The 13,049-nt window shown below is 41.9% G+C and overlaps 1 protein-coding gene across 1 annotated transcript in view; it reads right to left on the bottom strand.

The window, feature by feature from the left end:
• Positions 1 to 617, bottom strand: part of LOC139796517 (cytosolic phospholipase A2 epsilon-like) — a 38,371-nt gene extending 37,754 nt beyond the window's left edge. The window contains exons 1-2 of the mRNA XM_071744663.1: positions 507 to 617; positions 92 to 178 (exon numbers count right to left, since the gene is read on the bottom strand). Of these exons, the coding sequence (XP_071600764.1) occupies positions 92 to 178; positions 507 to 617 (198 nt within the window). The remainder of the gene's footprint in view (positions 1 to 91; positions 179 to 506) is intronic.
• Positions 618 to 13,049: the final 12,432 nt, after the last annotated feature.

Genomic DNA, 13,049 nt, shown 5'->3' with positions numbered 1-13,049 from the left:
TTAATAACCAAATTAAAAAAAAAAATTCCTACTCTTCCCCCAAGAAATATTGATTTAGTCCCCCCTGTTTTTAGTTTTCTGAAACTGGTACCTTAGCATCAGTGTTGCTTGGGGCTACAGAGCCCATCATCTGTTTTCTTTCTTCATTTTCCAAGGGGCTTCTTTTGCTGCTCGAATGCTGTGGATAAAGGCAGAACAAGGAACAAAAAAAGAGAGTGAAGACCACATTTTCTACTTATTTCAACTCCTCAACTTGATATTGTGGAAATAGGCAATTCACACCTCCTCACTGTGTGTGGTTAATAAAGTGGCAGCTGCTCCTGTGCCATATGGAAAGGTGTTTACTCCATGTTCTCATTGCTGTGAAAAGCCAAGGAAGGACATCCTTGTTTTCTTGGAGGTTCATGTCCAACAGGCAAGAGTGGACTTGACCTGTTTAAAGTCTGGGGACAAATCCAAATCAAACACTTGAAGGTTTTGCCAGGCTGCCTCTGTTTTCCACTTACCTGAGGGAAGGCAGAGCTTGATGCCATTGGGATTGCTGCTGCATTGGAAGCAGGTGCTGTGGATGGCACCTGGATATTGGGCTCCACGGTTGCTGGTGCCTCCTGGAACATATTTACAGCCTTGAAGAGTGTCAGAAGTTGCTGAACAGGTGTTTTGTTACCTTGAGTCAGAGCTCCACCCCTCCGTGATTTCTGAAACAGGAAAATTTCCCACCCACTTTTCCAAAGAGCAGTCTGATGTAAGATGGGAAGGTTCATATCTGCAGGTCTTGTGGCTGAGAGACCAAATTGTGCCCACCTGGAGGCTCCTAGAAATGTAATAACAGGGGTAACACGACTGATGATCTGATAGAAATCACCTATGAAAGATACCCCTATGGTAATAATCTAAATTAATGGTAAAAATAGCCAAATCTTCATCTTGTCTCCATGCAAACTCCCCAGATTCCATGCACTATGGCTTTCATGATATAAAACAATAATAAAAAATGAGGAAAATAATTAGAAGACATTTATGTATGAAGATAAAATTCTTCTAAAGGAATATTTTTCCCTGAAAAGTGCTGTTGCACCATAATTTGGGCATCTGTGTGTGTTTTCATTTTAGTGCTCTACTTCAAAAGAAAGGAGACAAGGGAGGAATTTGATAAACACAATTTCTGAGCTCTCTAAACCACAACATATCACTTCTCCATTTAAAATGTTTTACTTATTTCTGGAATTTACATTTAATACATTAGCCATCTTAACAAATTTTCATGGCAAACAAACCTGTCACCTGGAAAAACTGTGAAACATGTCAGCCAGTTAAAATAACTATGTTTTAAGAGATCTTAGTTTTTTGTATCCCCTGGTTCAAAACTGACATTTTCTGTTGTAAAACCATTTAGACTTCCGAGTAACTTTATTCAAATCACCAGCTGGCTGAACATTCCTAGGAGATTATTGTAATTTAGTGGACTGATCCTATACATTTTAGGACTTTTTTTTAATCCCATGAGGATCTTTATTTGTCCAGCACATCTCTAGGAAGCTCATTGGTTTAATTTTCCAATCTATTATGCAAGCATTACTAGGCACACATCCATTTCTATTGAAAATCCTCCCAAATGATTAAAAGTAGTGCTCATGAAAGGACTTGAGATTAATAGGATGACAAAGCATGATGAGAGCTCTGCATGAGTATGAAATCACAGCCAGTCTGTGGCAATGAATGTTGCACCTTGACTGACAGAAACCAGACACAAACCCAATCACTTCCAGCAGTCTCATTCCACACTTTTCTTCTATGCACAGGGGAATCAATATGAAAAGCTGGTGTTACAAGGAGAACAAGTTAAGATATTTTGCCTATCTCATATTCCATCATTTCCAAAGTTGGATTTTTTAGGCTTAATTTTATGCCTACAGATTTCTGATTATTTTTTTTTTAATTAAGCAAACCCATTTGTTTATCACTTAGTGCAAGTGAATGGTTTGCTGTTTTCTCACCTTCATTGTATTGCAGCTTTTTGTTGGAATGGGAGCTACTTAACTGGAACTAGAATTAGATAAACTACAGCAATGGCCAAAGGATAGTCCCAAGCTTCTTCCCCTCTCTGGCTAATGCTTGGTTTTAAATGAGCACCTGCACTTCTGTAAAATAAAAATGTTTATAATCCTTATATATATAAATATATATATACACATATATATATATGCTTATAATCCTTATATATATATAGATATCCTAACCTTACTTTTTTCTGTACAAAAGGGTGACTAGAAACAGTTTAGAGAAAAGTAACTGTACATATAAAACCACACTTATTCTCTATTTCTTTTTTTACAGCCTATCTGTCTCCTTGGCTGAAGTGCCTGCTAGAGGTGAAGCACCACGACAGAGGAATAAGAACTTTTTAGTTACAATTGCAGTTGAGCCCCACAAAAAGTTATCAGCTCCAGCTCTTATCTCTGCAATCTACAGAACCTAACAGGTGTCTAAGGGGTTTTTGCATGAGAGTCACGTTTCATTTACGTGGCTCATATTGCACCTTTGGTTTCAAGACAAAAGGAAATGAGAAGGGGGGGAAGAAGCCACCAGCATCCCTTAGAAGTGACCTTAGGGTGACTAAGAGTTACCTGTTGCCCAACAACTGACTCTTCATTCCTGACTCCAGCCTTCCCAGTATGAAATATCTGTTCCTTAAGCTCAAGCCAAAGGTACCTTTGACCCAAAGCTGGCACTGGTTTTGAATTCCCTAAATTAATTCCAAGTTCAAGTTGCTTTTCACTCTGAACCACTGTTCACTTTGAGGCAAACATGGCCTCTTCACATGGTGTGCACTTAGGTTTGGCTTGGCCTCACCCAAGTGGCATTTCTCAGGGCTCAGTACTGGGACCAGTGCTCTATAACATCCTTGTTGGCAGCAAGGATGATGGAATTGGGTGCACCCTCAGCAAATTTTCCAATGATACCCAGATATGGGATGCAGTCAACACAGCAGCTGGAGGGGTGGCCATCAAGAGGGACCTTGAGAGGCTTGAGAGGTGGCCTCATGCCAAGCTCACGAAGCTCAGGAAGGTCCTACACCAGGGTTGGGGCAATTCCAGTCACAAATACAGGCTGGAACAGGTTGCCCAGGGAGGCTGTGGATGCCTCCTCCCTGGAAGTGTTTGAGGCCAGGTTGGATGGGGCTTTGAACAACCTGGTCTAGAGGAAGCTGTCCCTCTGCATAGCAGGGAGGTTGGAACTATGTGGTTCCTTCCAACCAAAACCATTTTTATGAATGTATGATAAATTAAGTGATCTAAATTAATAATCTAAAATTTAGACTTCTAGACAAAGCTCACTGCCTGCATGCCCTGGGTACTAACTGGAGGAAAAAGCCAGCAGAGCAAAAGCAAGTAGTGACTGGTCCCTTCTGTATTGGATTATTCTGGAGAAGCCTAAATGTCCAGGTCATACTTGACACCTAAATTCTGAATGGCTGAAGGTAGGTGAGGCAAATCCCACTCTGAGTAATGAGTATACATATCCTCTTTAATCACTTGTTTCCAAAGTTTCTGATGCTGAGGGAAGTTGACATGGAGGAACTTGGTTCTGTGGTTAACATGTGATTCACCCTGTCACAATGTGAAGCTGCAAAACACCCTTGGGCAAAAGATCTATTAGCATATATATAAAAAAAATCTTCTCATGGATTCTTTCAATTAATAAAGTAGAGGCTTTGTGATAACCAGGGTGGCAGAGAATGCAAAATACAATGCTGCAACTGCACCAGTACTTCCTGACATAGTCCAGTTTGGAGTCACCTTGAGCCCCAGTGATCATGAACAGGACAGTTCTGGATTGCTGCTAATAAAGCACAAGTTGTGCCCTGGAGTATTAAGAGAGAAATAACAGAGAGAAATATGAAGTTGGGTCTTCCATGGAGAGACCAGATTGCTTTCTATAACTACCTGAAAGGACACTGTAGAGAGGTTGGTGCTGGTCTCTTCTCACAGGTGACTGGCAACAGAACAAGAGGGAAATGGCTTCAAAATGCAGCAGGGCAGGTTTAGACTGGACATTAGGAAAAAAAAAAAAATCACAGAAAGAGTGGTCAGGCACTGGAATAGGCTGCCCAGGGAGGTGGTTGGGTCACCATCCCTGGATGTGTTTAAGGGTCATTTAGATGTGGTGTTGGGGGATATGGTTTAGGGGAGATCTTTGTAGAGTAGGGATGATGGTTGGACTTGGTGACTCCAAGGGTCTTTCCCAACCTGAAAGATTCTATGAAACCTCAGACTGCAATCTGTGGAAGTTCAGCAGCTGCTTCATAAGCATCTGGGATGTATTTGGCACATCAGTGCCTTCCAGTACCTGAAGGTGTCCTGCAAGAAAGCTGGAGAGAGACTTCATGCAAGGGCAGGTAGTGATAGAAGGGCAAAGGGCAATGGCTTTGAACTAGAAGAAGGCAGGTTTAGGTTAGGTATTAGGAAGAAATTCTTTACTGGGATCATGGTGACACATTGGAACAAGTTGCCCAGGGAGCCTGTTGTTGCCTCATCCCTGGAAGAGTTCAAGCCCAGGTTGGATGGGGCTTTGAGCAGCCTGATCTAGCAGGAGGTGTGTCTGCCCATGAAGAGGGGCTGGAAATAGATTATGTTTAAGGTCCCTTCCATCCCAAATCATCCTATGATCTGAGGGAAGGACAGAGAGGAGAGGATAGTTACAACTTTCTGAAGATTATGCATTCCCCACAGGTCAAACAGGACATTTAGTGCAGCTCAAGGAGCACAAAACCTATGCTGGCCCCCCCTTAGATAACCAAATTTAAAGCAATTTGGGGGCTTGTCTGTCAGCTGGTGGGCTAGTGGTGAGATGCAGATCACCCACAGTTGCTCAGTCATGAAATGGTGCCAACTGAGGCTTTTTTCTGTAATATTTTTTCTTTTTCCAGACAAGTCTGATGTCTAAAACAACAATCAATGTGGTCTAAAACGTTGACAGTGATGCTCAAAGACATGGGCTGGATCAGAGTGAATGGCTCAAAGGTTTGTTAAATAAAATATCAGCTGGATTTTACATTTTCTTTTGACCCTTCTCAACCATTCCCAATGATGACCCCCTTCAGCCTCTTCCCCATCCTTCCCAGCTCCTCTGCAGCCTACAGACCCTCCCTTGTGTCTCATGGATATCTTGGGGTTTTTTGCCTCACTCCCTGGCAATGCCCTGAGCCCCCATGCTTCAGGACACCTTTCCCTCAGATTTCCCAGGCCACCTTTCTGAACATGGGAGAAAAGGAGGGTCCAGCTTCCCTGAAAGCCCAGGTTTACTCCTGGTTAGTATCTTTACTAGAAGCAGCCATCTTCTACTCCCAGAGCTACAGGAGTATGTAGCTGATATGACTCAGAGCCATATGCTGCTTCAGGCATATTAAAAGTTATAACACATCATGGCCCACCTGAATAGAAGCAAAAAAAAGTTCTAGTTCATCTCAACAATTGAGAGATCATCACAATGTCCATGAAAACAACAAGAGTGAAAATAATTCCCAAGAGTCAGGCTTTAATATGGCTGTGAAACTTTTCCTGAGCCACATTGTTGCTGCTGGTGACCCATAATGTCCCCTGTTTTAGTAGGATAAATACACTGGTCATAATGAGAAGGGTGTACATTTATACACTCATAATTCAAATATGAGCACATTAGGACAGGAGAAGCAAAATGGATTGAGAAAAATTGGGCTATAAAGTTACACCTACAGAAAAAGGGGTGTTTCTGTCCACCAGGAGCATTATACTGCTTTTAGGAGGGCTCTGTATGCTTCTCTCTGTGACAAATACAGGTATAGATATTTGTTGTTACATATGTACTAACTTTACCCACTCAGAAATAAATTCAGAAAATATTTCAGAAACCATCTGAAAAGTACTTACTGTCCTGGGCAAGTACTGACAGTAGCTCAGACTTGTTATTTGGTCTGGTTATTCTTTCATAGAACATAACCTCTCTTCTGATACATCTGACTTGGAGGACACCTGTGTCTGTTCATAAGTCATAACTTTTTTTACTACTGAGCTGATGCATAAAGCTCCTAAATTACTCTTTCTATTTGTAAAGCATGCCCTGCACAGGATCCTGGTTCTTGTCAGCATCACCATAGTCTTCCATCAAACACTAAGAGACACTGAGACTGCTGAAGCAACTTATTCTGAAATAACTGGCTTCAAAACTTTTGAGCTAGTAAGTTAATGGTATCTTTATCTTAATAAAATCAGCAAGCAGTGGTAGGATATGCCTTTGACTTTCCTTTTCTTGTCTAACACGTGGGACATCATTTGCTACTGTCACCTTTAAATTTAAATTTAATTGCAGTCAACCCCAAGGAATAAAGTGTTTTACAAGAATCTGGTCCATGCATAAAACTATTGGTCACCAGAGTGCATTTTCTGACTAGGGGAGGAAACCCTGTTATTTGAGAGTCCCAGGGAGGATCAGGGGACCCCAACACAGGTGACAGGTTTGCCACTGATTCTGGCAGTTCCTCAAAGCCTTCCCAGTGGATGAGCAGGATCCCTTTTACATCCTCAGTGTGAAGGTGACCATGGCACCTCTGAGGACATTGCCTTTTCAGCCTGGTCAGTGTGGCAATGGCTCAGGTTTTGATATGATGAAATTAAAAAAATTTTCTCTCGTTTTCTTTGGTTTTTTGGGTTTTTTTCATATTCTTTGAGGGCGAGACAGTTTGCTGGGAGTCCAGAGCCCACAGATGATACAATACTGTAAGAGAATGAAGTCCCTCTCCTCCTAATTAAGTGAGAGGGACAGAAACAGCTTGGAGATTCTGCTCTAAAAGACACAGCTTGGAGATTCTGCCCTAAAAGACACAGCTCCCTTCTTCTCCAAAACCCAGGGCAGGTGGCTGATGAGAAAACACAGGATATGGGAAAAGGAGATCCTTTGGATGGTTGTACCCAGTTGTGGAAAGGCTGCCAGGCAACGTGGACACTTCCCAACCCACTTGCAGGCTGAAGAGGAAGAAGCAGCCCAGGGTTAGGTGATGCCCTCACTCCACCTAATCTTGCAGTGGTGAAATCCTGGTGGCTCTTTCTTGCATGAGTGTGCTGGTTGCAGCTGGGATAGGGTTGATTTTCTTTGTAGGAGCTTCTATGGGGTAATGCTTTGGCTTGGTGCTGAAAATGGTGTTGATTAATGCAGAGACATTTTGGTTATTGCTCACACAGCCAAAGCCTTTTCTGCTTCTCACTCCATTCCATCCCACCAGTGAGCAAGCTGGGAGTACACAAGGAGTTAGGAGGAGACACAGCTGGGACAGCTGACCCCAGCTTACTAAGGGGATATTCTATAGCATATGAAGTCGTGCTCAGTGTATAAAGCTGGAGGAAGAAGAAGAAAATAGGGGACATTTGCTTTATGTCATTTGTCTTCCCAATACCAAGTAATTATTGATGGAGCCCTGCTGCCCTGGAGATGGCTGAGCACCTGCCTGCTGATGGGAAGCACTGAATTAATTCCTTGTTTGGCTTTGCCTGCATGTGTGGCTTTTGCTTTACCTATCAAACTGTCTTTATCTCAACCCATGAGTTTTTCACTTTTGCCCTTCTGATTCTCTTCCCCATCTCACTGGAGGGGAGTGAATAAGCAGCTTTGAGGGGGTTTCTTGGTTCTGGGGTTAAACCACCAGAGGCAGAAAGGCCTGGCTTTTGCAGATGCTCTTGTATCCACTATCTCTCCACATCTGCAGAAGCCATGTTCCCATTGACATGTTGACTTCAAGCCTTGTTACCCATTGTGCAATCTGAAGAGGTGTGCATGGAAATGGATTTTGCCCTATATACCATGTGTTGTCACAGGGAAGATGGAGTGCCAGCCTTTCCAGGGCACCTGGTAGGATTTGTAAGCAGTCCTTAAATAACCCAGGCTCTGAGGGGAGTCACACTGACACTCCACAAAGCTGGAGGTGGCATTCTATGCCATCTGAGACTGAGCTATCACCCATGCCTCGTGCCAGCTACCCACGAGGTGTGGTCTCAGTGATGCTACATGTGACTCTACAAGGCTACTAACAAAACAAAGCCATTTTCCATGGAATCTTAAGTCTTTGCAGTTGGGAATATTTGGGGTTGGTAGGCAAAAGAATCCAGCCATCATTCTGCATGCTCCTCTGAAGAAAGTACAAACCTGTGCAGGAATCCAGTGTGGCCACTTACTCACAAAAGGGCTGATCACAGAGATAAAACTACATTAGCTCCACATGGAAAGACTTTAAAGAGACAATTGCAAAACATCTTCAGGAAGTGTTTCAGAAATGCATGAGGAAAGCAGCATTCTCCAGCAGATCGAGATAGGCAGCTGTGTAAGTACATCCCATTACACACTAAATTAAATCACCATTGCAACATCACCCTGTACTAAAACTCCCAGACATCAAAGACAAGTGTGACTCTTGGGCCAGGTCAAGAAAGCACACATTAAAGAAAGATGAATTTGTCCTGGCAAATGTTGCTGAATATCCATTGTAGCAAATGGAAGGGATGAATATGTTCCTGAGGATGAATATGTTACTAAAGCACTTGGAAACCTATCTAAACAGCTATTGCATGCAACACTCACATGGCTTTGATATTTTGGTCCCATGGTTTTGATATTTTGACCCTGTGTGTGCTGTCATGACTGCAACCTACTCAATTAGATCACATTGCCCAGATATGATGTGAAAAGAAAATTAATTATTCCTTCTATTCCCACAGGTCCAAGACAATGACAAGGTCAGTAAAAAAAAACTTCTGTGCTTGACAATGAGGAATCTGTATTACTTTGGAGGCTCAGTATTGCAGTTTCATGTTAATAAACAAAGGGAAGGTCAGGGTAGGCTAAAAGATGTCTCTGCTTGCATAAATATCTGTTCCTGTTGCAGCTGAGGAAAACTCAGCAGTGTGAGCTGTGTAGGAGCTATCCCAGTTTCACAGCTTTGGCTACAGGCCTGGCCTCTTCCAGAGGTGATAACAAGGCAGCAGCTGGATGTGAAAAAGCAATACACATAGAAAGCTTCCAAAGGAAATCATAACTGAGAGAATAGAGGAATAAACATGATTTCCAAGGGAGGCAGTAGGAAACATATCTATGTATCTGCATATACACAAATAATAAGGAAATGTGTATGAGGAGACAGCAAACTCCTGTCAAAGGTCTAAACATATGACTTCATAGAAATAGCAAAATAATTACTAAATCAGGAGTGCCAATAAACCCCTTGTGTTCTATGTTGAGAATGAAGAAACTTCATGTTTCATCAATGAATATTAGGAACTGGCTTCACTACACTACCCATACAACACAAATTAAGACAGCATGGGGATAATCTTACCAGTTAGTTCCAGAAGTGTTGCCTGGGACGATCCTTGGCTGCCTGCAGCTCAGTTATGGTGTTAATTCCTGGCATGCTGCAGATTGAAAGATAATATTGTGTTAATTCTGTAAAGTAGCAAGAAGGTTGTGATAAGGGGTGGGTTAACTGAAAATCTATTATCATATATTACCACTCTTGGTTCTCTTGTTGTTCCTCAAAATACAGGCTGGCAGTCAGACACACCAAAGGCTCCATCACCCCTGAAGCTGTTAACAGCAATGCTTGTTTTGAGGCAGGAGTTAGTTCCAAGTGACATACTTTCTTCTCATTTATGTTTCATATGTTTTGTACAGCTTTTTTTAATATATTCATGTTTTTATGAAATGCAACGTTCAGCATGCAAAGCAGTTATACTCCACTCTGCCACACAAAGGAGTGTTTTCCCAAAAAAAGATTGATGACATGTAATTAGCCTCAGGACAGTCATTAAGTAGTAGAATTTACTGTCTGGACAGTAGATGGTTCCACCCAGTCCTATCCCAAATGTGTGTGTTTATCTGCTGTGTGTGTATATATATATATGTAGAGAAACACCTGGGGATATTTAGAGTAAAAATGATGCCTCCAATCCTTTCTGTAAAGCCAGAAATAAGGGACCTACCTGGACTGTGTAAGAATTGCTTGCCCACCAATATGGTTTAATGAAGAGATTAAGAACTCTATAGCTGGGAAATAAAAGGACAGAAAAGCTGTTTGGAGCTTTAGCAGTGCATTTCCTTTTCTATGTTTTCCAAGTGTCTTTCTGTTAAGCTTTGTGAAAGTGTTTCTTATATTTTGATTATTCACTGAAATTCTGCTCTAATTTTCTAATCTTTTCTAATCTAATTTTCTAATGTAATAGATATAATGCCAATATACTGCCCAAACTGAAGTGTGCTGCTCCTATGGATGCACAGATCTTGCAAGCCAGGTGCTGGAGCGACATGTCTTTCAATGATCAGAATGCAATAAATCTTAAAAAGATTTTCAAGGAACTACAATGCATTCCACCAGCAGGGTGCATGGGACAGTGATGCAATGTGACAGCAAAATAAATCTGGGGTTAGCATGAGGTTACCTGTAAAGTGATGAGCAGTTTTGGTAAGGCCTGAGCTACCTTCTGGAAGCCATTCAGTAGAACACAGACCATTTTTAATAAGGCAGATTTTGGTCTATCTTTCAACAGCAGTTTTCAAATTTATAATTTCTTTTCAAAGGTGGCAAGGTTTTGTTATACAAAACATGAAAACAAATTATATATTGCTAAGGTTAAGATTTGTTAGCTAGCTTCTTTCAGAATTAGGCCTCAGTGAGAAAAGCAGAAAGGTCTCTTCTGAGGAATTTTAAAGGGTTTACTGGTCTTGAACTCTGTCCAACATTTTGAGGAGTGATTTGGATACAAGTGGAGGAGTGATAAGTGAATATAAGCATGACACCATGACTAGCCAGTAGATTTTTGCAGTAGAACAAAGATTGATGAAGTTCTGAGTAATACTGAGGACAGGGCAATCAAAAGAAGAATCTGACCTCTTTGATAAACTGGTTTGATTATGCACAACTAATTCTAACACAATTGGAGTGTGGAGTTACGATTAAAGGAATGAAAAAATTGTATTACAGTTTATTCCTCTTTATGAAAGGGCAGATTGCAGTGTGGAAATCTGGAACTCAGTAGCTTTTAGGAGACAAGCAGCTCAACAAAAGTCTCTTATGGTGAATGAGAACAACTGGATTCTGTGTAAAGAACCTGGGAAGAAGTTTATATGTAAGGATATAAGAATAAGGAGGCAGTGTTCATCTCTGTGTAGAGCAATATAGGGAAATGTGGAGTCTGCATTTTATAAAGGGATGGTGAAGGGTTGGAAGGAGTGTATGAACAAAGCTGCAGCTGGGTGTAGAAAATAAAGATTTTTTTATATATATAATGAGATTTTGAAGAGCTGAATCTACTGGTTTGATGAAAAGATGACTTTGATGTAACTGTGGTGTACTTTATAAAACTGACCAATGAAGAGACAGTGGTGGTGCAATGGATTTTAAGTTAATAGGAGAAGTTTTAACAAGAACTAACGTCTGGGCTCAGTCTTAACTAATGCCTCAGTCTTAACTAGGACTGCATACAAGGTGCATACTTATTGCTGGAAGTTGATCAGCCACTAGAACATACTTCTATGCAATGTAACTTCAGCATTCCTGGTATCTTGTAAAGAAGAGGAGTCATTTTTCCTCAAGGTAGCCTTTGGTCAGCCACAGGAGATCAGGATTAACATTTAAGTAACTGCATGGCAGGTCTGACATCTTGCAAGTCAGACAAGAAGATCTGATTGTGCTTCTGGCATTAATAAGTCTACAGGGAGAAAGAAGACCAATAATCTAGTACAAATACAAAACTCTATTCAGTGCTTTACTTCATTCTTCCACAGGCTAATAGGAGCTAATCAGAGCTCAGAAATTCAAAAGGACTGTAAATCATTATAAAATGCAACGTTGAAAGAAGTGAAAGCTGGGAGGCCCATTGAGCAAGCAACAACAGGCAAACCATGCCCTAGAAAACTGTCCCTCAATGTCTGGCTAAAGACTGATCATTATGTACTTGCCAACAGGGATTGCAAAGACAAAGGATCCAAACAACCTGACTGTCCCTCCAGGCTCAGCTTCAGCCTCCAGAGCTTTGCAGTCCTTGCCCCCCTTACTTGAAGCCTCCCAGTCCTGTTTTCTGCAGCCCACTGCTGCTCCCTGCTGAGCCTCCTATTTTAGTTTCACACATGAAAGGTGCAAAAAGCATCCTCCAGGCTTGCAGAATCTTAAATTAGGCCCATCTGAACAATACCATCCCCCAGAAAGTGTCTAAAATGAGATATTTTATAAACCACCACAGTTTACAAGAGCCTATCAGTCTGGGGGGCATCCTAGAAAACAGGTCAAGCACGAGTCCACATGGGGCACAGACCAGCTCCACAGTGATGTCTGAACAGCTGAAGCTGGAGGCACTTGGGATATTTTGGAAAGGAAATCATTTCTGACCTGTCTGTGGCCTTAAGAAAAGTCACTTCAGAGATTCACAGTGCACAAAGAAAGTGAATTGATCATAAGAAAACCAGACCCAGGCTGACTGGAAGCCCAAACTCTCAGAGTTTCATTCTGGAGGGATATCTGGCAAAGTGAATGAGAGCTGAGAGCCAGACCCTGTCCATAATCCCCCCAAAACTCCTGTTTGAGAATCTCCCCTGGAGAAATAATGCTGTTAAAGCTGCAGCTTTTCAGCAGTACTGAAACAAACGTGTCTGTACCCAGAGATCTCCCCCCCAGGAACAAGCCAGGCAGTTCAGACACCCCTCCCAGCCACTGTCACCCCTTGTCCCCTATAATTTAACACAGGGAGCACTTTTGTCCTTGGGTGGCTGGGGTGTGAGAACAGAAACACAGTGTTCTGCTGCTTCTATCAGGCTCTGCTGATGCTATTTAAAGCTTCAGAGTGCTGTGACTCAGCCAAGCATCCCGGAGATACCTTCAGCTGCTTTTGGAAAGTAGAGATTAAACCCCACACGTGAACTTTGAAATGTGGCTGGAAGCCACACAAAGCACCCTGCAACACCCAACCCTGCTACCAAAACCTTGCCCTGAAAACCCAGTGCACAGTCCTTCTATGATCCAAAGGATTTTAGCA

Source organism: Heliangelus exortis, chromosome 5 (assembly GCF_036169615.1).
Source record: "Heliangelus exortis chromosome 5, bHelExo1.hap1, whole genome shotgun sequence".
NCBI lineage: Eukaryota > Metazoa > Chordata > Aves > Apodiformes > Trochilidae > Heliangelus > Heliangelus exortis.
This window is presented reverse-complemented; position numbering and strand designations above follow the sequence as displayed.